The sequence below is a fragment of the Equus przewalskii genome, chromosome 5, assembly GCF_037783145.1.
Source record: "Equus przewalskii isolate Varuska chromosome 5, EquPr2, whole genome shotgun sequence".
Classification (NCBI taxonomy): Eukaryota; Metazoa; Chordata; class Mammalia; order Perissodactyla; family Equidae; genus Equus; species Equus przewalskii.
The window spans coordinates 18,492,618-18,520,237 of NC_091835.1; the positions used below are offsets into that span (position 1 = coordinate 18,492,618).

The 27,620-nt window shown below is 44.1% G+C and overlaps 1 protein-coding gene across 20 annotated transcripts in view; it reads left to right on the top strand.

Moving 5' to 3' along the window:
• ARMC9 (armadillo repeat containing 9) overlaps positions 1-27,620 on the top strand; it is a 134,549-nt gene that overhangs the window by 23,587 nt on the left and 83,342 nt on the right. For all 20 annotated transcript variants that reach the window (XR_011539824.1, XM_070618533.1, XM_070618537.1 and 17 more), the window contains 5 exons: positions 3,698-3,855; positions 9,619-9,717; positions 20,799-20,833; positions 23,741-23,852; positions 26,535-26,627. Coding sequence is in view for 19 of the 20 variants with exons in the window: in XM_070618533.1 (XP_070474634.1) it covers positions 3,698-3,855; positions 9,619-9,717; positions 20,799-20,833; positions 23,741-23,852; positions 26,535-26,627 (497 nt within the window). In the remaining variant the exon portion in view is untranslated. The remainder of the gene's footprint in view (positions 1-3,697; positions 3,856-9,618; positions 9,718-20,798; positions 20,834-23,740; positions 23,853-26,534; positions 26,628-27,620) is intronic.

Consider the following 27,620-nt stretch of genomic DNA (forward strand, 5'->3'; position numbering starts at 1 on the left):
GTGTGTGTCTATAGCTGAATAAACCCTGAAAGGCAGTATTGCCATGGAGATCAGAGATTAGCACTGCAGGGCACTTGAACCAGGCCGAGTGTCACGACAGCTAGTTTGTCACCAGCGCAGGCTGCAATGGCCGCAAGGCACAGACATGCCCTCACTTCTAGACTTAGGTGGTGGTTCTTTTTTTAATTGGATGGTTAGGTAATATCATTATTCTATGTGTCTTGACAGGTTTCATGGATAAAGTGAGATTTCCATAAGCTTTTGAAGAAGGCAAGAAAAGGGCTTAGAATGGAAAATTCTCTCAAAAGGAATTACGTTAAAAAATAGTGTTTAGAACAAAGACTTAGGTTGACAATATAGCATATTGATTATTTTCACCTAGCCACCTAAAAAGGATGTAGAAATAGTATCTTATAGCATATCTGTCATTAATTGATTTGGCTCCTTCAGAAAATGAGCAACTGATCATTTTTCTGGAGTTCAGAGCCCTAAGTAGTATTTTTAAAAATTGTAACCTGTATTCGTAGTTGTAAGTCTCAACTTTCTTCATCCAGTATTTATGGATTAGCAAAATAGCAAAGAGCTGATTTAGATCTGAGTACAAGAAGAAAGAGTATATCGTAAAGATAGAGTGAGTGGTTTTAGGTTTTTATATTAGGTTAAAAAACAAGTCCGTATTTTAAAATGTCTCATTTTGTCTTGAGCAGCCAAGGAGTCTCTAAAATTAAATCTCGTCTGCTCTGAAAAGAAAAGAAAGGGAGGGGGCTGGCCCGGTGGCGCAGTGGTTAAGTGCACACGTCCCACTTCGCTGGCCCGGGGTTCGCCGGTTCAGATCCCGGGTGCGGACATGGCGTCGCTTGGCAAGCCATGCTGCGGTAGGCGTCCCACATATAAAGTACCTGAAGATGGGCACGGAGGTTAGCTCAGGGCCAGTCTTCCTCAGCGAAAAGAGGAGGATTGGCAGCAGTTAGCTCAGAGCTAATCTTCCTCCAAAAAAAGAAAAGAGAAAAAAAAGGAATACACCTAAGTAAAGTAGGAATGTTAGTACGAGAAAACTTAACTGCTTGACTGTAGGAAGGTCTCCATCACTTTGTTATTGCTTCATCGCATGCTGGAATTAGAGAACTTTCTGTGACCTTAACTGGTATTCTTTTAGTTGTATATATCTCTTGTTTAAACCTTGGAATGCAATTCTTTGGACTTTTGCACAAATTATGTCACAAGTTTTGAAATGTGAAGAATCTTAATAAATTTTGCTAGCATGACTAAGACAGTTTCGTTAAAATAACATGGAATAAGACATCTCATTAAAAGCTGAGATCCTGCATGGCAAGGCGTCTTGGCTTAGTTGTCCTTGTCTCATAAAACTTTTGACAGGGAAAAAAGAGTCAAAGTTCTGTTTAATGCTCAGAAATAAAGTTGATGTTTTGAGCTGTGGCCCAAATAGCTTACAGTGATGATCAGGTCCTGTTTGTAGCCAGCTAAGGTGTCTGCAAGGTGGGGTCGGGATAGCGGGCTCTTTGGGTAAGTGGTGTCTTTGAAGTGGTCACAAATGTTTCTGCCCAACTGCTGGCTTCTCTCCTTCCTATAGGCTGCTGGCAGTTCAGTCTCTATTCCCGCAGGTGTGCCATACTTTGAAATTGCCATAAATTCCACTTGTGGGCTCCTAAGGCAACGTTCCATAAGTAGTCCCTTAATTGTACAATGAGTTTCTGAGGGGAAGAATTCCTTTGTGCAGTCTCTTTTAGAGAGGGACTACTTTGATGGCATTAACATTGATGATTTGGGAGGTCACGTGACCCAGCTAATGGGTTTTGGTACTTCCTTCATTATCTACTACTTGGTACCTGTTGAGAAAGTTCACACAGATACTCTCTAATATTTACTACCACAAAATGGGATTATGAGTATTCTGTAGAATTTTCATTGTTGGAAGTTCTAGTTTATGTAATTTTGAATTTTTTACATATGAAAAAGCTCTAATAATACTTGGTGTAGGAAGAAGGTAATGACTCCCTGTCCCTAAGAACATGTAAGGAGAAGCTTGATAAATGATTTCCAGGGATGTTCTCCAGAGGTTCAAATACTGGGTGTAAATTTGTGCCAGATGACTTTTTCAAGTTATCTTTTAATACTGAGATTTGATGGGTGCTAAATAATAGTAACAGTTCATTATTATGTGATATTTTGGATTTTAATAGTTAAAATATTTTACTTCTGCACATCAACGATCATGAAACATGAAAGTTTTTGAGATACGATTTGAATGTGGGTGCTCCTCATAGATGTTTAGGGCACAAATTAGGAGGAATAGTAGTTCAGGACAGTGGCTCTCAAACTTCTGGTATGTGCCAGAACCATTTGGGGAGTTTTTTTTTTTTTTAACAATATAGATACTTAGTCCCTACCCAATAACCACAAAATCAGAGTCTCTGAAGGTGAGGCTTGATCATCTTTATTTTGGGTAATTCTGATATATTTCAAAATTTGCACACCACTGCTTGAGCATGTAACTCTTCTGCCACTTTTTCAAGTGATCTACTTGCACAGAGATACATTTAGAAAAATCTTTGACCCCTTCCCATGAAAGGAAATAATAACAACGGCTGCCACTTACTGATCATCTGCTATGGGCCAACATTGTGCTAGACACTGTGAGCATATTTCTTCTTTTACTCCTCACAATAACTCTTCAAGGTCATTATTATTTTCCCCATTTTCTTATAGGTTGAAAAGTGAGAATCAGAGAAGTTGAATGTTGTGCCCCAGGCTACCCAGCAAGAAAGTGGTAGAGTAGGGATTTGAGCCCAGGTCCTTATAATTTAAGAGTCTTTCTCTGTATACATGAAATGTGTTCTAAAATGAAGACTTTCAGTGTTACCCAGTGCCTGAATTGGGACAGTAGTCTGGGGGCAGCATCATTTCCTTCTATTCAAACGTGGCCCTCCAGGGAAGGGAGAAGTAGGATGGGGCAAAGGAGTGCTGACACGGAAGAAGATTCACCTGACCCAACTGTGCCCAGGGTGGCTTGGTCATCAGGTGCTGCCCGAGGGATAGTGGGGGTGTTGGATTCTACGAAGAGAATTCTAGAACCTTCCAAGGCTGCCTGCTCAAGGGCCGGTGGGGTGATTTATGCTTTAATCAAACTGGCCGAGTGAGCACTTGGAATCTTACCTCATTCTAGATTCTAGTTTTCTCCAGCATCAGTCAGGCAGCCCCTAACCTTTACTTAAAACAAGGAACTGTCCTGTGGTTATGAATTGTGCCCCAGACGACCTCCCAGGGCAAAAACAGAGAAGAAGACATAGGTTTGGTTCAGCCATTTTGTGAGCTGATTACAGAAAGAAATCTTGAGTTAGTTTCTTGCACATAGAAGAACTAAAAGAAATTGCATGGGGTTCAGTCAGGAAAATAGATTTTGTTAGGAAAACCGGTATGAGTCGATTGGGCTACTAAAGACAACATATCGAAAGTCAGTGTTTATGAAGCACTTTGCAATTAAATGTGGCATGAAATGGGAGTAAAGTGCTAAACACAAAGTAAAGTATAAAACATGAGTTTATTGTTACAACAAAATATTCTGACAGTAGGTATGATATTCCGTTGAAAAGAATATAATTATTTTTTATTTTGTGGGATTTTTAAAAATAATTGTTTTTTTGTTTTGTTTTAATGTAAATATAATTTATTTTCCTAGAAATGTTGCAGCAGCTCCACCAGCAGCTGGTAGAAGCTGAGCGAAGGTCAATGACATACCTGAAACGGTACAATAAGATCCAGGCGGACTACCACAATCTCATTGGAGTCACAGCAGAGCTGGTGGATTCTCTGGAGGCCACAGTCAGTGGCAAGATGGTAAGGAAGATTCCCCAATAGTTCATGTGTCTTTTTCGAGATAAAGATGCATTATGGGCATGGACTGTGTTGATGCGCGATTCCTGGCCACTCCCAGCCAATGACACCCGCCCTTCTACTTCACAAAGCCAATGGGCAGAGGAGACCAAGCTGACGTGCCATGCTGTTTGTCATGCTGCTTGCAGTATTTTATCCATTTTTCCTGACACATTATCCACCATGTCTTTATTTCTCTAACTTATTCTTAATGTTAGCAAAGAACAAATTGGCAATAGAAAAAAATATTATGTATTGGCATAAAAATGAGGAGGAAATACCCTGCTGGTAAATAGGAAAGCAGTATATTTTGTATCCAGCTACCTTTCTGAACTCTATTAATCTGAAAGATTCTTTTGATTGATTTTCCATATTTTAGATTGGCAGTCATATCATCTTCAAATAATGATATTTTTGTTTCGCTTTTCTCATTATATATTATAACTTTCTTTTTCTTAGCTAAGACTCTGGGACATTGGCTAAGACTATGGGACATTGGTCAGTAATGTGATCATGGGCATCTTTGTCTTATTCCTGACTTTAATGGGAATGACTAATGTTTTACTTAATAAAAAATTAGAAAGTGTAATACAATCTCTTTGTGGAAATATAATTTTTTTAAAAATGGAAGTAATTGTAGGTTCATATGTAATTTAAGAAATAGCGCAGAGAGGGCTCTTGTACACCTTGCCCAGTTTCCTCCAGTTGTAACATTTTTCTATGATCTATATTATAGAAAATTTCAGAAATATAGAACTGTGGAAAAATAAAATTAAAATTACCTGTAATTGTCTCACTTAGTAATAACACTTGGTAACATTCCAGACTTCTTTCAATACTTAGATACACGTTTTATAAAAATGGGCTCTAGTTCACACAGCTTCCTAATCTGCTTTCTTCCTTGGTGCTGAGTCCTGCGTTCCTGAAGTCGTTAAATGTTCCACGATGCCTCACCTTTAGTGGCTGGAGAGTTTTCTGCCACACGGCAGTGTCTTACTTTAGTCTCAGCTTCCTCTTCTTGGACATTTAGGTTGTTTTCCAGGTTTTCACTTTCCTGAATTATAAACATAGAGGGAGACATCCCTGGAGATGGGCCGTGTTACATTTTTTAAAGTTGATTTTCTAGGTTGAAATCTATGCTAAGGCCCCCCGGGAGGGTTCTGCTAATCTGATTCCACTGATAGTTCATTTTCTTATGCCCTGGCCAATCTTGAGTATTATCATTAAAATTTTTGTGTTTTGCAAATTTGACAGGTGAGAAATAGTATCTCAGGATTTAAATATACAGTACGTTCATTACATGTGCAATCGAACATTTTTTATGTGCGTCTCTCATTCATTTAACAAAGATTTGTTGAATACTTACCGTGTGCCAGGCCCTGTTCTAGGCGACTGGGCTACATCAGGCAACAAAACAAAGATCCCTGCCCTCACGGAGGGCACACTCAGTAGCAGGAGAAAGATAATAAACGGTCAACATAAAGACAATAGATAAGGAAATTATGTAGTGTGCTAGAAAATGGCAAGTGCTATGAGAAGAAAAGTGAAGTGGGGTAAAGAGGGTCAGAGTTTGTGGGGATATGTGTATATGGGCAGGGGGCAATTTTAAATAGGCAGTCAGAGGAAGCTTCATTGATGGTGGACGTTTGAGTAAACACTGAAGAGAGGTGAGAGAATTAGTTATGTGCTTCTCTGGGATTCTCCCAGAACTCTAGCCCGGAGGAACAGCCAATGCAAAGGAACAAAAGAGGGAGCGTGTCTCGTGTGTTCGAGTGATGCCAAGAGTCGGTGTGGCTGGAGTGAGTGAGGGGGAGAGCGAGGGAGAAGTGGAAAGTGAGACACAGTAGGTCGTGAGGGGCCTGCGGGGGCCATGGTGAGGATTTGGGCCTTTACTACAAGTAAACTGCGGAGCAGCACAGTGGAGTGGTCTGGTCTGGCATGTTGTGAAAGGATCACCTGGCTGTCTTTTAGATTAGTCCATAGTGGGGTTAGGGGAAAGTCGGGAGACCAGCAGGAAGGGTCTTGCAGTCATGGAAGGGAGACCCGGTGGTGGTGGAGGTGGCAGGTGAGGTGGGAGAAGTGCTCGCTGGGTGTGGGGTGAGGTAGAGCCAACAGGATTGGACCTGGGGAGACAGAGAGACAGAGGGGCTTAAAGGATGACTCCGAGTTTCTGGCCTAAGCTACTGGAAAGGTAGCATTGCCCCAGCTGGGACAGGGAAGGCCTTGGGTGGGGCAGCTTTGGGGAAATCAGAATTTCAGCTTGGGACGTGGCTATCAGACATGGGCCATTCACAGTTCATCTTTTGTAAGTTCATCTTTGTAAGTATTTTCCTGTTTGTTGCTTTTTAATTTAATGTTCCTTAATTTAGTAAAGTTTACGTTTTTATGTAGTCAGATCTATCAATATCTATCAATTTCCCTTTATCCATTCTGCCTTTTCATAATGTTATTAAAGAAGCTTTTCCCACTGAAGGGGCTAGAATAAATATTCACCTTAATTTTCTTCTATTGATTGTTTTGTTTGACAAAAAAAAGACATGCACATAGTTAGAAAATTTAAGCAGTACAAAAATAAATAAAAAGAAAAACATATGTTTTCCTTTTGCTTTTTCTCCTGTTAAAAAATAACCACCATCGGGGCCAGCCCCCTGGCCGAGTGGTTAAGTTCTCACGCTCTGCTTCAGCGACCCAGGGTTTGCATCCTGGGCGTGGACAAGGCACCGCTCATTAGGCCATGTTGAGGCAGCGTCCCATATGCCACAACTAGAAGGACCCACAACTAAAAAATATACAACTATGTACTGGGGGGATTGGGGGAGAAAAAGGCAGGAAAAAAAAAAAAAGAAGAAGAAGATTGGCAACAGTTGTTAGCTCCCAGGTGCCAATCTTTAAAAAAATGAACAAATTAAATAAATAAATAAATAACTGCCATCATCCTGGTGTGCCTCTTACAGCCAGGGTTGATGTGACACCGGGTGTGGCATGCTGACTAGGGATGGGCACATGAGCTCTTATTGTTGCAGTGGCAAGCAGATGCCCACAGACCACCAGGCAGAGGCTGAAGCAGCCTCAAATATCAAGATGGGGAGGGATGGGGGGGCACAGAGACTGGAATCTTAACTAGCTTGTTTTTAATATAAAGAAATACATGCTCATGGTAGAAATTTGAAACAATTCAGAGGAGTGTATAGTAAGGAGCAAGAGCCCCCTTCCCACATGCAATTCCTTAGTCTCATTTCCTTATGGATATTCAAGATTAACATTTTCTTGTGTATTGTTTCAGAACATTTCTATGCATATGTCTCTGTGTGTGTGCACACACACACCCATATGTATATGCAGCATACACATACTTGCTTGGGATCATATGGTCCATTACTCTTCTGAAACTTGCTATTTCACTTTCAGTTATCTTGGAGATCTTTTCACATGACCACACCTGCCTCATTCTTTTTAACGCTTGTACATTATTCCATTGTAAGGGTGAACCATAATTCGTCAGCTCTCTAATGATAAACATTTAGATTTTTTGTTTACTGTAACAAAAATGTTGCAGGAAGCATTCTTGTGCATACTGTATACCTTTGAATTTAGGTAAGATTAGATTCCAAGAGTGGAATTGCTAGTCTCCTGCGCTGTAACCTCTTGCTCATGTGAAAGCACAGCACATAGACATTCACAAAACTGCTGGAAGTTACTTGGTATGGCTGGAGCAGCCAAAGCTCGGGGGGTTATGGGTGTGAAAATTTTGATAGATGTTACCAAATTATGTCTCCTAAGATTTCAACAGTGTCTACCCACCTCCTACGCCCAGTAGTGTATCAGAGTGTCTATTTCTCCACACACTTGCCAACACTAGACATGATTATACTTTGAAATCTTTGCCAGTTTGGTAAGTAAAACTTGGTATTCTGAATGTCTCGATTTACATTTCTTTAATTTTTTGTGAGGCTGAATATATTTTCATGTGTTCTTTGGCCGTTTATATTCTGTTTTTTAGTCAGCTGTTTATTCATGTCCTTTCCTCATTCACCTGTTTTAAGCAAGAAAGTGACATAATCAGATTTCCTTGTTGGAGAAATAGTTCTGGTAGAAGTTCCAGAAGTCAGAAGAGGAAACAGTTTCAGGAGTAAAGGGTTGATCCAAAGTCTCAAAAGCCACAGAAAACTCCAGAAGACTGGAACTGGAAAGCGTTCAATGCTTTTGACATTTAGAAGGTCATTGGCGGTGACCTTTGCCACATGAGTTTCCCTGGAGCGATGCAGGTGGAAGCTTGCTTACAGTTGTTGGAAGGTACAGGGGAGGTGAGAGCAAAGGTAGCTGCTCTCTCAAGGCCCTCGGCTGTGAAGGAGGAGTATTGAGAGGGCGGTTGGTAGATGGAGACCTGGGGTGGAGAGAAGGAAAGATATGTTTTTAATATGAAATATACATGGACGTGGTTTTAAGTTGTAGAGAATGAGCAGGTGTAAAAGGAAAGGTTAATACAGAAGGAGAAAGGAATGTTTAAATTTTGATACCATACGAATTCAGAGGAAATGGACTCAGGATAATGTAGGAGCTGCAGGCTTGAGATAGGTCCTTCTTTGTCTGAGTCACTTAGGGCTGAGTGTTGAGAGGTGACCAGAGACATCTGCCATGGATGGACAGAGCCTTTTATGTGGTTGAAGCAGACGAAAAGCTTCCAGTGGGTAGATGGGAGTCCTATAGGGAGAGAAAGGGTCCAGCCCAGTATTCCCAACTCTTTCCAACTCACCAGTTGGTTGAGTAGTCCTCCTCTCATGGAGACAAGTGGGTGACGAGTAGGGAGAAAGGCCAGTGACATTACCATGTGGAAGTTCACCACATGGAATCATGAGGCTGGGGGAGGGAGAGTCCTGTCTAACAGTCAAGCCAAGAGGAAAGTCTGGAAGAATGCAAAATTGTTCCCAGCAGTTACCTCCAGGGAGTGGTTTGTGGGGGAGGAGTGAGATTGGGGATAGGTTGTGGCACTCATACGTTTTAAATGAGCATGTATTATTTTTTAAAAAAGAAAAAGTTTCAGAGATTACCACCTTAGATGTGTATCAATCCTGAATTATAGTAGCTAATGAGGTATGAGAGATGCTCAAGACAAACGCTACAGTATAGTAGCATTGAGGGGAGCAGTAATTCAGCCTCTCGTTGTCAGGCACCGGATAGTGTATGAAGATGTCTCCATCATTAAATCTTCATTCAGCGTTTACCAAGCCGCCTGTCATATGCTGGGCGTATCCATAATCTCGTTTACCCATCTCACAGTGACCCAGAGGGGTAGAAATTATTCATTTCATTTGACAGGTCACAAAAACAGGAGGCAGAGCTCTTGGTTTCCGCAGGAGTCCACAACTTGAGCCCACATCTTCACATTTTAAACCCAGCATCGTTCCACTACATTGTGGCCACTCAATGACTTTATTGCTTGAATTAACAAAAAGTGGTTTAAAATCAGTTAATTTTACATGACAGTGGGAGTACGTCGTGGAATTACACAAAGTGTGATATCCCGTGCTCAGGCCTGTGGTACGTTAGCCGTTTTTTCTGTCAGGCTTAATGCTTTAACCCCCAAGGCCTCCTATGTTAAAGCAAAATTTTGCCTCTGTCCCTTATGGAGGAACTGTTGAGAGACAGCTCTGATGATTGCTAGGCCGCCTCAGGTCCTCTGCATGAACTTTGCGCCTTTCACCAGAAGTCCTCGTGTCCTCTTTGCAGATCACCCCGGAGTACCTGCAGAGCGTCTGCGTCCGCCTCTTCAGCAACCAGATGCGGCAGAGCCTGGCACACAGCGTGGACTTCACGAGGCCCGGGACGGTGAGGCTCTGTGCCCATGGTCTGCCCCCCAAGTTTAATATAACGGAAATGAAAAAAAAGAAAGAGCAGGAGAAATGATATTCAGGAGTCTGTATTTCAGCTGGGCTTGGAGGTCTCGAAATTCCCAGAGAGAGAAGAAGGCTGTGTTTGAAGAGTGAGCAGCTGGAAGCCAGCCTCCTGGGGGTGGTGGGAGAGAGGTGTGCTCTGTCCTTCCCAATGGAGCTTCGCGATGGGGTGTGGGCCTGGCGACAGAAGCAAGTCAACAGGAAACAAAGGGACCTGTATTCTCTTTCAGAAATAACTGCCGTACTGGAAGTTGTACTGCCTATGGCAGGGGCTTTCTTATTTTTCGTTAACTTTTTACTTGGAATTATTGCGAACTTACAGAAAAGTTGAAAAAGTAGCACAAAGGACACTTACATACCCTTTACCCATGTTCATCAACTGTTGGCATTTTACCTGTTTGTTTACTTGCTCTACACACACACACACAGAGTTTTCTGAACCATCTGAAGATGAATTACATATGTCATGGCCCTTTACTCCTATACGAGTGCAGTGTATTTATTAACAGAATATTCTCTTATATAACTGTCCAGTTGTCAACTCCAGTAAATTTAGTATCGGTACAGCATGCTCATCTGCCGTGCGTTCTCCAGGTTGTGCTGAGCCGTCGATGTCCTTTAAGCTTACTCCTCGGCGGTCGTCTGGGGTCACGTGCTGCGGGGAATTGTCATGTCTCTTTAGCCGCCTTTAATTTTAAACATTCCCCGAGTTTTTCTTGGACTTTCATGACGTTGGTAGTTTAGAAGAATATAGTTAAAAATAGAACATTTCTCCTTTTGTGTTTGATGTTTCCTCGTGATTAGATTCAGGTTTGCATCCCAGGCCAAAATATCAGGCAGGTGATGTGTCTTTCTTGGGGTAGCTGCTCTGGAGGCTTATGGTGTTGAGTGGGGGTTCTTAATCAGGGAGTGAGTAGCTCCGTGTCTCCTGAGGAAGTTTCAGAGTTCATGAACCCCTGTCCTTACAGCTCACAGCGGCCTGGTCCAGAGGCCGAGTGGGTGGAAACAGGCACTTTCAATTAGGAAGGACGTGCTGGGTGATCCTGGGGCACCGCCATGGGTCAAAGCCATGACTTTTAATTAAGGGTTTGTGTGTTAATATTAGGGTCTTCTTAAACAGAGGCCTTTTTTTTTTTTAACTTTTTGTTAAGATTGTGATAGTTTACAACCTTGTGAAATTTCAGTTGTACATTATTGTTAGTCATGTTTTAGGTGCACCACTTCACCCTTTCTGCCCTCCTCCCACCCCCCCCCCATCCCCTGGTAACCACCAGTCAGTTCTCTTTGTCTATATATTTAACTTCCACCTATGAGTGGAGTCATACAGAGTTCATCTTTCTCTATCTGGCTTATTTGACTTAACATAATACCCTCAAGGTCCATCCATGTTGTTATGAATAGGACGATTTAATCCTTTTTTCTGGCTGAGTAGTATTCCATTGTGTGTGTGTGTGTGTGTGTGTGTGTGTGTGTGTGTGTGTATTATATCTTCTTTATCCAATCATCAGTTGATGGGCACTTAGGTTGCTTCCACATCTTGGCTATTATAAATAATGCTGCGATGAACATAGGGGTGCATGGGACTTTTGGAATTGCTGATTTCAAGTTCTTTGGATAGATACCCAGTAGTGGGATGGCTGGGTCATATGGTATTTCTATTTTTAACTTTTTGAGAAATCTCCGTACTGTTTTCCATAGTGACTGCACCAGTTTGCATTCCCACCAGCAGTGTATGAGGGTTCCTTTTTCTCCACAACCTCTCCAACATTTGTCACTTTTTGTTTTGGTTATTTTTGCCATTCTAATAGGTGTAAGGTGATATCTTAGTGTAGTTTTGATTTGCGTTTCCCTGATGTTTAGTGATGATGAGCATCTTTTCATGTGTCTATTAGCTATCCGTATATCTTCTTTGGAGAAATGTCTGTTCATGTCCCCTGCCCATTTTTTGATCAGGTTGTTTGATTTTTTCTTGTTGAGCTCTGTGAGTTCTTTATATATTATGGAGATTAACCCTTTGTTGGATATATAACTTGTAAATATTTTTTCCCAACTAGTGGGTTGTTTTTTTGTTTCAATCCTGTTTTCTCTTGCCTTGAAGAAGCTCTTTAGTCTGATGAAGTCCCATTTGTTTATTCTTACTATTGTTTCCCTCGTCTGAAGAGTTATGGTGTCCGAAAAGATCCTTTTAATACTCATGTCAAAGAGTGTACTGCCTACATTTTCTTCTAGAAGCCTTATAGTTTCAGGTCTTATCTTTAGGTCTTTGATCCATTTTGAGTTTATTTTTGTGAATGGTGGAAAAGAATGGTCAATTTTCATTCTTTTACATGTGGCTTTCCAGTTTTCCCAGCACCATTTGTTGAAGAGACTTTCTTTTCTCCATCGTATGCCCTCAGCTCCTTTGTCAAAGATTAGCTGTCCATAGATGTGTGGTTTTATTTCTGGGCTTTCAATAAACAGAGGCCTTTTTAGTATTAAAAAATATTTTAAGCCTTCCTCATTCTTAAGTAGGTTTGAAGCAGCTTATTAATATGAGAAAACACAAATATAAGAAATGAAAAAATAGAAAAAAAAATAAAGGAAAAAATTGTGGTTAGAACTCGTGGAAACAGAAAGTAGCTTGGTGGTTTCCAGGGACTGGGTGGTGGGGGAAGTGGTGAGATGTTGGTCAGAGGGTACAAACTTCTGGTTATGAGATAAGTAAGTTCTGGGCATGTAGTGTACAGCATGCTGACTATGGTTAACAGTACTATATTTAGACTTGAAAGTTGTCAAGAGAGTAGATCTTAAATATTCTCACCACACACACACGCACAAAGGTGAGGATGGATGTGTTCACTAAACCTTATTGTGGTCATCATTTTACAATACATACATATCTGAAATCATCCTGTTTGCACTTTCAGCTTACACAGTGGTATACGTCAAATGTGTCTCAGTAACGCTGGAGAGAAAGAAAAGAAATTGTGGTTAAAGGAAAATGAGGGTAGAAAAATAACAGTCAGCCAGGGCTAAGGCTAGTGCAAAACGTGCATGTCCTAAGGTGCTGTCCACCTGGAGAGACAGGCACAGATTTGGCTCTGAGCTTTCTAGCAGCCTGTGCAGAAAGGTTCACCTGAGCAGTCACACAGTTTACTCATAAGGGAAGGGAGGGTGGTTGTATTGTTTTTGTTATGTAGTATTTGCTGCATCAAAAACAGCATTTGTGCTCCACTTGTGACCCAGGAAACACAAGAGTGAAATGAGCACCCCTGAGTGCCGCACACACCCCAGAATAGACCGGTTCAGTGCCACTGGCGTTCCCTGTTTGCCCTTTAGACCGTGAACGTTTTGCAAGTAGGTACTACTCTTGTAATTTAAAAATAAGGTTAAACACATCTTTTTTGAAGACTGGTCAAACAACTGTTTCACATGGCTATTCTGGTGCTAAGACCTGAGGATAGTTTCTCTTCTGTGTCTTCCTAGAAGGGACACAATAACGTGGTGAAGAGCAAATAGCCTTGACCACATCCTCATGGTGCATGCAGAAGTATCTTAGAGCTGTTGGTTGTGTCACTGTACCACACATAGACCCATGGATGACAGAATCTGTAGAGTCCGTGCTTCAGGATATGGCCACGGTGATTTTAGGATGCAGAAATCTTAGAGAATTAGCCTTTTTTTTTTTTTAGGAAGATTATCCCTGAGCTAACATCTGCCACTAATCCTCCTCTTTTTGCTGAGGAACACTGTCCCTGAGCTAACATCCATGCCCATCTTCCTCTACTTTATGTGTGGGACGCCTGCCATGGCATGGCTTGACAAGCAGTGCGTAAGTCCGCACCCGGGATCCAAACCGGCAAATCCCAGGCCAGCAAAGCAGAACATGCGAACTTAACTGCTGTGCCACGGGGCTAAGAATTGGCTGTTTTTAAAATGTCAGTAAAGTACATGCAGACATCTGAATTTCAGAAAAGTAACTTCCTCATGGGCCCTCCAGTATGAAGGATTTCAAGCCACATCCCTGAGAACTGGCTGAGTTCACACTGTGTGAACGCTGTACAGTCAGCTGTAAGTCAGTGAAGGAGCAGAGCGTGTTTACCAAAAATGTTGGCTTTCTGGCAGTAATTAGCATAGCAGGATCTGTGTCTAATAGGACCACTCCTTTTTTCCATCCCTTCCATTTATTTATTAATTCAGCAGTTACTTAGTGTTTTCCAGGTTTGTGTTGTAAAATCCCATCCTATCTCACATACACAAGAATCCTCGTATTTCCATTTTCTGTTGGTGGAATGATGCATCCGGCTTATTTAACACTGACGTCATGTTAATTAGGAGCAGCTTAAAAGGGAGGGGCACAGCATATCTGATATTGTATCCCGTTGGAAGTTAGCTTCGTTTGTCGAGAGACCAGTCCTGCCGTCCTTCCCTGTCAGGCCTCAGAAACCAGGGGACAGGGGACGGGCTGTTTCTCTCAGTTCCTAACCATTTTCTTTCTACCGAGTCGTTGACTTAGGAACAGGCAATAAGAGCTGCAAACAGTCTTTTACTGTTCCTATTAGAACTCTCTACAAGATGATAAAAGGTGGATGAGGGCTCGTTATAAATGTGTAAAAGAATACTGTGGTTGATTAGGCTCAGCTAACGTCAGTGTGTGATATCAGGTTTATAACAAGTGAAGAGGAAATAGGATCCAGTTTACATGGCATGTCTAGTGCCTGAACTGAGAGAATTTAAGATTTGGAGGGGGAAGAACGTTGCTTTTTTATTTTTTGAGGGAATAAATTCTACGCCAGGTCCAAACACAACACCATCAATTTCAAGATAAAGAGGTGGGCACAGACCAGCCTCCTTTTTGTTGTGACCTTGATCGCCAGCCCCTGGGGTGCTCGCTTGAACTTGAGTGTTGCAGTTCACTGTCCTCTGCAAAGGGGCTTGGCTGGGGCCCCTCGGAAAACTGCCTCATCTATAAAGTTTAACACATGTGATGCTGGCTTTTAAATCTGGCTGTTAAAAGCCTGGCCTTCTGCAGCCTCGCTCACTGTTGAAAGTTCAGGAGGGCGCAGTAAACAGCACCCTCATCCCCCTTGATTCTGAACTGACTGAAAGATCGGACGAAAGAATAAAGGAAAAAGGAGCTGCTCTCCCTGTCCTTTTAGCACAGTTACATTTCCCTCGTCTTTTAGAGTTTGAATCTGAGAACAATATGGTAAATTTAGCCATTCCTCTAGCCGACGTTCAGATGGCTTTTCAGTTTTTTGCTGTTTCTAATGATGCAGCATACAGAGGTGAAGCATTTGAAAGCACCTTGGTCTGTCTTTCTCCCCTTAGCCCTCTCTGTACTGGGCGAGCGTGAATGCAGAGACACTGCAGGAAAGCTGTGCTGTGACTGAGGAGGGGAATGGCCATGTTTACCCCATGCGGAGTGTCTGTCCTAAGGCAGGAGTGCGTAGGGGGAGGGCTGACCCTGACACAGAGTCTGTGCCGACTCTGAAGGTAGAAATCCAAACTCAGCTCCCTGGGTGAGTCCCAAGTCCCACCCTGTGGCACCTGTGGGTTTGTGGATTTGTTGGGTGGGGTAGTTTCCATTTAAATGATCCTTATTGGAAAAATGGCACGTATGGGAATTAACCCTCCCTTTCTTCACCAACGCCAAGTAGACCCCATTGGAAATATAAGTTAAAATACTTGCAGGTGTGATAGTGTTAAATATATTAAAGGCCCAGAACATGCGACTCTTAGAAGGCGTCTACTTCCGAATCAACCATCTTTGTTAGTAGTAACGTCCTGCAGGGGCCAGGAGTGGGAGTGATGGCAGCAGTGACCCTCTTCCGGGATGGCCGTGTGCAGTTGTTCAGGAAAGCTTGTGGGGTTGTTCTGCTGAGGAGGATTCTTCCTGAAACTTCCTGTTGTGTGGACCGTGGCTCTGGCATGAAGTTCAACATCTTCAGCTCTTGCCTTGTCCCATGTGTGGTTTTCTTAAGTCTTGACAAGAAGCCTGCGGCTTGCCCACATTCCCCCTGCGTGTCGAGGCAGCCTTTCTGGGCCCAGTGCTGTGTATTTGAGGGGAGTTGCGTGCCTCGCTCCCCTCTCCCTGCTCCACCTCACACACCGACGCCTGTCACGTGTGAACTGACCTGGCACTGTGAGGATTGAACACCTTTGATCTCAACCAGCTGGTAGAACAGCAATTGGCACAGAGTGACTGTGCCGTTGGCTCAGACCTGTCCCCTGACCTGCAATCTCAGACTTACTGGCCTCCCCATGAATGTCTGACAGGCATATCACATTTCCAAATCCGCGCTCACCTTTTCCTCCAAACAGGTGGTCTCCCCTCCTGTATTTCCTGACTCGGTGAATGGGACCCCAGGGAACACTGTCCTTTCCGTTGCCCCACGTTCAGCCAGCCCTCGGGATCTGAGCGGGCTTCCTCCATCCCGCCCTGTTCTCTGTTGCTCTGTGTTTGGTCAGGCTCTCCCTGTTTTTGTCCTGGCTTAAAGCACCATTTCCTAACTGTGTCAGCCTCAAAGCTCTCGCCTTTCTGGTGGCTCGTTCATGCGGGAGTTGGAGTGACCTTTCCAGTTGTGTGGTATTTATTTATTTATGACCTCATGTTTCAGGAAGGATTTAGGTACATACAGGCATCCGATCATGTTACTCCCTTGCCTAATACCTGCCATTGCTTCAGCTCCAGAGTGCTCAGCCTGGAGCTCACGGCCCTCCGTGATCTGATGCTGGTCTGTCTCTCTAGGCTCAGCTCTGGTTATGGAAACCCCAAGAAGCTCCAGCACCCCAGCCCCTGGTACTTCCCGAGTGTGTGTGTCGCTGCACGCTGTGCCCAACCCCAGGCTCTCAGACGACTGCAGGCTACAGGGTGGCGAAGCAGGGCCAAGGTCACCACCCTCGGTGACCTGGTGAGCCAGAGAGGCTCCTGCCCGAGAAGCTTCTGGAGAACTTAGCAGCACATTTGGACACATGAGCACTCCCACTCCACATAATTAGCTCCATTTCCAAATCTCATTTGCAGTTTTCCCTTCTAGCCCTCCCCTCCTGCGTTTACAACCCTGCATTTTCGTGTCATGCAGTACCCTTCCTGGTACAGAGTTGTCATAGCAACCTCCCTTCTGCATATGGCGGGGTGCTCCTCTGGGCCTCCAGCCTCCGTGGCCTCTTTAGTCCCGTGGCTAAGGCACGTTTCCTCAGGTGTCCCACTGTGGTTATTTAACCTCTCCTAGGTACTCATTCCCCTTGAGGTCGCTGGCCAGGGGGCCCTGCCTTCACTCTTCCCCTGCTTCCCTGCACAGCACAAGCGGCCACAGCAGTCAGCTTTAGTCCCACATGAGCAGGGCTGGGGAAGAAGGGCTGGCAGTGTGCGGGCCTGGTCTGAGGAGGTTTCCAGCCCCAAATGGTGCCATCCTGTCACCTTGTCCATTCACAGCTCTTTCTTCCTGACCCTCCCTGGGCTGCACACACTTGCTGCCATCCTGCAGAGCAGCATTTTCCAAAGTGGGGGCCTGGAAACACTAATCCCCCAGGATTCTCCTGTTCCGGAACAAAGCGTTGATGCAGTGCTTTTGGGACGCGCTGTGTGTTGTGCTGAGACTCACGGCACTCAGCGGCGCTCTGAAGACTCCTGAGCGTCCCCCCGTCAAGGACTGCTCGCCCCTCTTGAGCCCAGGAAACCTCCAGTTGCTTTTGACTGAGGGGCAGTTTTCGTCATGTTACCACATCTAATACTCACTTCTCTGAACACACTTCCTGCCCTCGTGTATCATTAGCAAAGCCCCTCGTCCTGCTGTTGTCCCCGAGAGCAGTCCTTGGCTTGTGTGGCCCCAGTAACCCCTCCTTCCCCATGCCGTGGCCACCAGCTCCAGGGAGCAATGACTGCTGGGAGGGCCAGGCTCAGGCGCCTTCCCTGCAGCTGAGAAGGGGTGGAGGCATAATGCTGCCGTTTCCCTCTCCCACGCCTGAGGGGTCCAGACAGCCTTGCCCTGCGCCTGGCACACTGTGGGTGCTCAGTGAGTAGTGATGGCCTCGTACGTTCGTTGTTCCGCTGTCCTCTGTCTGTGCCCTGTGAAGGTTGCCCCACGTTCCTAGTGTGCGTCCTCAGATGGGAAACCACCACCTACTCACTCACATCCACTGTGGTTGGGAGCACCCGCTTCCTTCCAGTGCCCCCAGGCCGTGGGGGCCTTTCCCTGAGCTCCCAGCGTAGAGTCCTAGAAATCACACAGCAGCCACTTGGGCTGCACTCAGGGCCTCCTTAGCATCTCCTTAGCAAGGGGATCCTTTCTGGGGCATGTCCATCCATGCTCAAAATCCATTGTTAGCTCGTGAGGGAAATTACTCTGACTGACTATTTTGGGGACTCTCTCATCTTTCTCTTCCTGGAGTTATTCTTTGCCAGCCTGTTGTAGCTGTGTCCACACCACCCGTACACAGAGCAGTGCCCACAGATGGAGGCGATGACTTAGAAGTCTAGTCCAAAGTAAAGGTTGGTCAAGAGGTCAGAGCAGCCCCTTAGCGTTGGAATGTTGTTATTAACACCTCCACACAGTGGGGAGGAAGTGGTAGCAATAGCCTGCTGTGAGTTCTCCATTCCTTGGGCAGGTTTATACCCAGGTGTCAATGTTAAAGTCAACTTCAACTTCATAACTTAAGCGGGAGCTCAGTACTTCTCAACTCTGCCAACCCCGGCAGAGGAGGGAGCTCAGCATGGACAGGCCAAAAAGAAGGGGAAGCTCTGCTGACTCTGTGTGCTGTCATTGGGGTCCACACCTGCTGGGACTGTCATTGCCACCATTTTGCAGATGAGGCATGGAGAGTTGTTCGATCATTGGATTGCACGCTGAGAACAGGGCTCTGCTTTGTTCACCGAGTGTCACCCGTGCCTAGCAGAGACCTGGCAGACAGTAGGCAATCAGTAAGGACTTACTGGATGAGTGAAGTACCACTACCTCCTTCTCTCTCATTAACCGCATGTTGGGCCATTCTTCCTACAGCTCATCGCCTGCTTTTTTTTTCATTTTCATTTGATTGGATAATATAGTCTCAATAATATTTAACATACTGGCTCTTCGCTCGAAAGAGTCAGTTATTACTGCTTTTCAGTTAATTTCTTTGCAGGGCAAATAGAACGATATAGAGTTTAGCAAAAGAGAATCAGTGTTTTAGAAGATAGAAACATTTTCTTAACTATGAAAAAAGGGGTTCGTTGATGAGTTTTTTTAATAGAAATATGAATTAGCCAATGTCACTAATTTTAAAATATTTTTCTTTTGTCTATATATTATGCTAATATTTTAGTATGGCCATTTCCTTATTTGACTCAAGATCTTGGCTTCTTGGTCTCCTTAATGTGTTAGATGAGTAATTTAGATGACAGTTCAAACTTATTTTCTGAGCTCCTTGCTATTTAAACCAATAACAGGAATAGGTAATTCCTTTAATTAAAAAAAAAAAATCAAAGGTTTAAAAATATAAAAACATACATGGTCATGAGCCATTTAAAAGCAGGGTTTGCTGTTTCCAAGGCGGGAATCTGTGTGGTCTGTAAACACTGCAGAGGGAAGCAGTGGAGAGCAGGGCCATCGGCCAGGGCTGGTGGGTTAATCAGTCAAGGATTCTGGAGTGCCCGCTTTTGGAAGTCAGTCTTCACTCATTCACTCAGTGAGTGTTGGACGATGCCTCTGTGTGTCCAGGCACTGTCCTAGGTGCTGGGGCCACGAGGGTGATATATCTCTGGTCCGTATGGAGTTCAATGTCTGCTAAAGGAGAAAGGCACAGAAATAATTTCAAAATAATCACAGTTCAATATGATGAGCATGGATAACGACTGTTCGAGGGCTGTGGTGACATAGAGTGGACCGAGAACCACTGCCTGCCCCTTCAGAAAGGCCTCCACCAAGGGCTGAGATGTCCTCTCTTCTTATCCACTTATTCTGTTTTTGAACTGACTCCACACATTATACCATTTTACCTATAAATATTCAATATATATCTCTAACAGGGAAGGGCTTTAAAAAACAAAACATAACCACAATGCCAAATACAATTATCACTAATTCCTTAGTGTCATATAATATCAGTGCAGTCCATATTCAGATTTCCCTTATTTTCTCAAAATACCTTTTTACAGTTGGTTTGAGTCGTCTAAACGAGCGCCACATGCAGCACTTGGTTATTTGTTTCTCAAGTCAATTTTAATACATGTTTAGTACAGTATTTCCTGTAGCGGCAAAAAATAACAACCACCACAGTCAATGGGACAGTGTGACTGTCTGTAAAGTAGGCAACGATTTGGCCTAGAGACAGGCAGAGAGGGGAGTGGGGTGGGAGGGGGACTGATAATTTTTCTATAAACACCTCTATAGTGTTTGACTTGCTACTGAGTGCCTTTGTCATTTTTGTACCCAAAGAGAAAATCTTTTTTTTTTTTTAAAGATTTTATTTTTTTCCTTTTTCTCCCAAAGCCCCCCCCCCCCAGTACATAGTTGTATATTCTTCGTTGTGGGTCCTTCTAGTTGTGGCATGTGGGACGCTGCCTCAGCGTGGTTTGATGAGCAGTGCCATGTCTGCACCCAGGATTTGAACCAACGAAACACTGGGCCGCCTGCAATGGAGGGCACGAACTTAACCACTCGGCCATGGGGCCAGCCCCCAAAGAGAAAATCTTAATACAGAAAGAACAGGATAATAAAATGATTTTCATAGCTTTTGTTCTTTATGGTGTCCTTGACTGGGCAGCTTTGAGTAACTGGGAATTTGGCCGGGGAGAACCCACCCGTCTTTTTATAGCGTAGTCCTTGGAGTGGAGCAGCTACAAAGCAAGGGTGGGTGGCCTGGGAAATGCAGCCGTGGTGTACTGTTTAACTCTGGCTTGGGCTAATTTTTAAATCGTATATGATTATGGTTGGAGAATCCTGGTGAATCAAAAACTTTGCAAATCTGTTGATTCTGTGTTATAGTGATTTAGGATTAATGCATTGCCATCAATGTTTAACACCATCTGTTTTCTTCTGTCCTCCTCCCTCTCAGGCTTCAACCATGTTAAGAGCCTCCTTGGCACCCGCGTAAGTAATTGCCCTTAGGAACTGTCATTAAGGAGAATAAGTGGGGGTAAAACTGGAATTCACAATAGCTGTAATAAATGCTCGTCTTAACAGCCTGGCTTAGAGAATGCGTTTGATTACCTGGGGCTGTGTAGATATCAAAGGAAAGACCAGTAATTATAAATAATATTGTTAAACTGGAAGTATCTTTTAATATTAAGTCTATTTATGTTGGTGAGGTAGCATCCAATGAAAAAAATAGTTGAACTGTCCCTATGATATTCCATAGGAACCAATTTAATCTACTGTCACAGGGCAGTCAACAGAGCATTGCAGTGTCTAAATTTATGTTCTCTCCTGGTTCACACTGTGACCAGGGCCACAGGATAGCTTTGTGTATACCTGAGCGTTCCTATCAACATCAGTTAGGTTGTCACCCATGGGGTGCCTGCTGCACGAGAACTTCATCAGGCATGTGTGTTGCAGTAACGAGGAAGTGGGGAACCTTTGGCATGGACCTGAGGACTAGGGTGGGTTCTGGTGACCCTGTGAGCCTGCTTTTTTGGGGGATATGGGGGGTTACTGAGAGATTACTCAGACATGTGGGGTAGGCACAGCGTCCTCCTCCTTCAGTGCCGCCTGAGTCTGACGTTGACCCTGTACTTCATTCTCTTCGGCTGGAGGCTGTATAATGTAGTGCTTACGAGCACAGACTGCTGGAGTTACAATCCCACATCTGCCACCAGCTCTGTGACCTTGGGCCACGTATGTGACTTCTGTGTGCCTCAGTTTCCTCAAAATGAGAATAGTAATAGTAAGTCTATTATAGGATTGTTGTGAGGATAAAAATGAGTTAATGTATATAAACACTTTGTACAGTGCCAGGGACTTAATAAGCATTCCGGGTGTCTGCTCATGCTGTTCCAGTGCTGAAGAGCAAGACCACCTGCAGAAAGTAAAGGGGGGTAGTTGGTGGAGGGGTTAAGAGGACAGAGGGGAGGGTATGGCACAGTCTTCTTGGACAGTGGGAGAGTGGCTGGACTGCAGAAATGTGGGGTTGTTGAGAAACTTAGTTGGTAATTAATTTATTTGGCAATATTGCCATTACTAGCAAGTAGTTATGGCCCAAATATGACAGTTTTTCTTCCGTCCAATAGAAGCACCCCAGCTATAGAACATTATCAAACTTGGCTTTACAATTGGAACTTTTTTTGTCTAAAATAAGAGCCTGTTTAAATTTTAAAGTAAAAAGCATTTTTATCTTGAAATAATTTCAGAGTTGCAAAAACAGTACAAAGGATTCCCATATACCCTTCACTCAGATTGCCTAGTGTTAATATTTTACACAAGCCCAGTACAGTTATCAAAATCAGAATGTTACCTTGTTCCCATTTGACCAGTTGTTCAGTTGTGTCCTTTCTCTGGTCCAGGATTCAGTCCAGAATCACACATTGAGTTAGTTGTCATGTCATCGTTTCCTTTAATTTGAAGTTGTTGTTCAGTCTTTGTCTTTAATGACCTTGACACTTTTGAAGAATACTGACCAGTTATTTAGAATTGGAATTTTAGAAGGATCTGTATTAATTATGAAACTCACAATGCTATCTGCCTCACGGAAAAAAAGTGTCAAAATAGTCAGTATGCCACATATATGGGTTTATTGTTTGATGTATAAAAGAGAAGACTCTCTTTCCCAGGAGGGTTTATTGAGATCTCTTTTGTTGCCCTCTTTTCTGGCCTTTTCTTCTGGGCGCTATAAAAGGATCTCACTTTGTCTTTAAAAACTAATATCAAAAAAACAGCATGAAATTTTTCCTTATTATGTAATACATGCTCATTATCGAACATTTGAATGCTATCGAAACATAAGAAAAAGAAAATTTTAAAGTACCCCAAATCCTAACCCTCAACGGTATTATCTCAGTTTCTCCTCCACCCTTAAAAATAAACAAGACCCTACATCTTTAGTCTTTTCACCCAACTCTTCTTGAATCTGCATTTAACATTGTGCTGGGAGTAATAATGCTACCGTCGTAATATTAGAAGAATCATATTTTAGTTTCTGTTTTTTAGTTTTTTAATTTTGAGATAGTGATAGAGTCACAGGAAGTTGAATAGGAAGACACTTGTTTTAGTGACGGGGAATCTGAGGTGGCTTCTTTTGTTTCTGGCCAACCAAAGGCAGGTGTTGGGTCTTTCTGCGCTGTGTAGATCTCTGATGGAAGTCTCATAATTGAAACCTGGCTTCCCCGAGGTCTTTGACCTGGAGTCCTCTTGAGGAGGGTTTGCAAATTGTCCCTCTTACCACCTGTCTCACAGGTGTGTCCCCCATGCCACTTCCTGACCACGCCCTTCTGCCTCCCTGGATGGTCAGCTGTGCACGTACTCTTCACAGTTGTTTCCTGGCCTCTGGTCTGTCCTTCACATTCCCCCTTTCTGGTCCCTCAGACTTGAGAGGACCAGTGTCTTCAGGTTTTTAGGGAGCACTCTTGGGACCTGCCGATGCTGATAGTCTTTGGCTTTGTCAGGATTCTAAATAGAACTTGGGCAGCCTTCCAAGGAGGCATCCCCCTTTCATTCATGCCTGCATTCCTCCCCATCATATGGAGCCCCAGCCTAAGGTGAATGCACTAGTTTCTAAACCGTTTAGGCAGAGGCTCCTCATTTTAGGAAAAGTGTTATTCAAAGCCATAGTACGTACAACAGAAAAGGCAGAGCTGAGCTACGTGAAGCTGGGGTGGGGAGCCTGGGACCCAGCCCCCTCTGTGGAAGCCTGGAGTTAATTCCAGCAGCACGGAGAAAACAAGTGGGCCACTGCTGGTCCGTTCCATCAGAGCAGCTCTAGATTGGACGTCATGATGCTCCGGAGGTATAATGAACATGCCCTTTTGCCCTCTTCTTTCTCTTTGAACTTGTGTTGCTGAGTAGGAAATTGAAGGATGTCCCATTACTGCCCTCCTTGGATTATGAAAAACTGAAGAAGGATTTGACTTTGGGGAGTGACCGCTTGAAAGCCTTCTTGTTGCAGGCTCTGCGCTGGGTACGTACCTTTCCCTTGAAGTTGAAAAAAAAAAAGACCATGCCTGTTTTCTTGGCTGGCCGCCTTCTTGTATCTTTTAATACATCTACTAAAAATCTTTCTTCCTGCTGCCTGCTGACACCAAGAGCCTACAGTAGAAGCAGCTTCTGAACATAGCTTTGGCCTCTTTTTTAAAACCCCTGTATTGATATCACAGTTGCCGTTGACTTCACTTGATAATTTGCTGTGTGCAGTTTCAAGGCCCAGGAAATAGCCCATGTCGTCTAGCCTTTCCTGGTCATGAGCCACACTCACAGCTGGTGGGGGTCGACGGGTTAGAGCACGGAGTCATGCTCACAGTGTAAGCCCACAGAGAGCCCTGTATTCAGGTGGTACCATGCAGGCGCAGGAGCAGACGTCCAGGGTGAAAACTTATTAACGAGTCTTTAAGGGAAATAAAGCCTGGTCTAAATTGTTACTTTTCTCCCCAGTCTTCAGATTGATCACAATTCAGTGGTTCTCAAACTTTTTGGTCTCAGACCCCTTTACACTCTGAAAAATTAGAAGAGCCCAAAGAGCTTTTGTTTATGTGACTTTTATGTACCAACATTTACAGTACTGGAAATTAAAACTTGAAATATGTTTTTCAACATGAGGAAACATGAAATATGTATTTATTAATTCATTTAAGATGAACAATAGTAAACCCAGTACATAACATAAATAACATATTTTTAATAAAAAATAACTATTTTCCAAACCAAAAAAAATTAGTGAGAAGGGTGGCATTGTTTTACATTTTTGCAAGTTTCTTTAATGTCTGGCTTAGTGGAAGACAGGTGGATTCTCATATATCTGCTTCTGCATTTGATTTGTCACAGTGACATACTTCATAGAGCCTCTGAGAGGTTGACCATAAAAAAGACAAATCATACCTTAGTATTATTATGAAAACAATTGTGACCTTGTAGACCCTCTGAAAGGGTTTTGGGGGCCCTTCAGGTTTCCCAGACTATACCTTGAGAACTGCTGGCCTAAGCCAACACTGGTTGGCTCTCTCCCTGAACAATCCATTCTAACTCACCCTCTAATAGTGTCAAACCCCTTCATGAATCCCCGAATTTCAGGGTATCTTGGCATCAAAATGCCTTTCTCTATCTTTGGATAGGAAAAGGTCTCCTCACTTGCGCTTCTGATGGTTGGTAGTGCTTCCTGGAATATGGTCTTGAGGAGTACTCTGAGGACGCGTCCAGGATCAGCAGAAAGAGTCCTGTGGTCAGTCAGTGACATCTGCTCTGGTTTTGTTTGTGTCAGTTGACTAGAGTGGGTGGGGCAGCATGAGAAATCTCCAGTGGCCATTCCTGCCCTTGACATTAGCCTCTCTCTGCTCAAGTTACCAAAGCCTTCTTTTCTTGGGCTCTTAGTCTGTCCAGCTGGCACTTCCTATCAGGCCATGCTGCCGAGTCTCGTGGGGAAACAGGGTATTCCTTTGCTGAGTGAGTGGCACTGTCACAGAATAACCAGGAAAAATAAACATATTTCTTATCACTTTGTCTGTGACCCCGCCAGCGCCCCTGCTCCAGCCCCTCGCCCCTCCACCCCAGCCCAGCAATAGCCTCAGTGAACTCAAGAGAAGGGTGGCAGCGCCCAGATGTGACGCTCCTGGCACCACCCTCCTTTAAGATAGTCCTCCCTTCCCTCAGGCCACCCTTCTTGGCTGCTGTGGATCTGATCTGTCAGCAACACCTGCCTCTGGGGACCTCCACCTTTCAGTTCTGTGGGGTCTGTTGCTCTTCTTGTCCCCCCACCACGTTGTTCTGTACACATCCAGCTTCTCGTTGGCCGGAGCAGGGCCTGTGGTCTCAGGGACATTTATCTAGTAAGATTTTCCTGGAAAAGCAAGGACATTTGCTCACGTTAGTTACATGGCTTTCTTATATCCTAACTCATACCTGTACACACCCACGTGCACAAGCACACACACATTTCACATGCTCCCCACACAACATTTTTCTTTTAATTAACACTACAGACATTAAGTAAATTTTTACTTAACACAATAGAACAGACTTACAGCTTTTCAAAATCTACAGAATTCTACCTGGCTTACCCCCTACACATGCACGCACACACACACGTACACACACAGAATTCACAGTACGGCTGTATCCGTCCCTATAGGATAAAGTCTCATTTGTTGGCAATGCGTTCATTCAAAACCCTCTACAACCTACCTTGTGCCTCCCCCACGGAGCTCCACTCAAATGCACCCTGTATTTTTGCACCTCCCTGAGCTGGACCACACTTCCCCATCCCTCACAAGGCACACTCTCCTGTGCCGGCTAATAATCTGCTTATCCTTCTACTCAACTCTTGAGCCCCTTCCTATAAAAACCCCTCTCTAGGTGTTGGTGAGCTCTCCCTTATCTGCACACTTAACAAGCCAGGCATCTGCCGCCTCTCTTCCCTGGAGGTCTCCTGTGGATAAGTTGACTACTATATCACCTGTTAGGAAGTTTGACATTGTAATTTCTTGCTATTTGATTTGTTGACTGGATATGTAGCCCCGCAGCTGGATGTTTTTCATTTTGCTTGGTAAAATGTGTAGTTACTGGTACTGCTATTTAAAACATACCTGCTATATTAACATTTCTCTCCATGTTCAGACTTAGGTCTTGTTACTTTCGTTTTTCTTCCTTCTAGCGCTTGACCACGTCCCATCCTGGAGAGCAGAGGGAGACTGTCCTGCAGGCGTACATCAGCAACGACCTCTTGGACTGTCATAGCCACAGCCAGGTGGGTGAGAGGTGGGCCAGAGCCCAGCCAGAGCCTTCCACTCTAGGGGACGATCTCAGAAGGGGAAGCTTCCATTTCTATGCGTATTTTGAGCACAGTGACCATATGTTAGCCTGCAGCTCCTGTAGCTAGTGAGATCTGCTGTTCACTCTGGACGCTGGCCCACTTTTCACCTCTATGAAGAGTCCTGAACAAGTTAGAACTGCTTGAGTCAACTCGGGAGCTCTTCTCTGCCGTTTTTCCTTTTCTCAAATTGCCCCCTCTTTCCCACTGCTACCATGAGTCTGCAAGCTCAGCAGGACTTATGATGGGCAAGGTAGGTAAGCAAATTCCAGTGTTTTGCATCTGGGTCTGCCTGAATTAAAGTGTGTCTTTAACACTATTTGTAGATAGCTTTGGACCAGATAGGTCCAATGATGCAGTGGGCAATGACGCAAGGCACTCAGTCTCAGGGAGCTTCCCCATCCCTGAGAAGGAGCCATCACCTGCCTCATGAGGTTGTCGGGATGACTGACTGCATGTGGTCGCATGTGGGAAGTGCTTCAGCCAGGGCCCAGCACAGAGTAGTCAACACATGGTCATTCTCCTCACTCCTCACCCCCTTACCTGTTACTGGCGCCAGACTTCACTGGACGGGAGGAGGATCGAGATCTTGAACATGGCATGTATCGAGAAGACACTGCATTTCACTTATTTGAGTTGCATGTTCATGCAGAATGCTCTACCTTCTTTGTCTCCCTGTTGTTAAGCTTCACAGTGTGTGTGCGCTGAGTGGAGTATCAATACGTCTCAGGGTCACTGATGAAACAGCGCCCTGTGAAAGCTGAGTGGCGCGTTAATCTGTTGGGTGCACAGGCGATGACAGGCCGGAGTTTTGAGTGCCAGTTTATTCTTTGAATGTGGTCTTATTGCTCCCATAGGAGAGTTAATTTTGAGAAATAGTCTCTCAAATTCTTGACTTCTTTTCCTTTTCTTTCTGTTTGTATTTGTAGT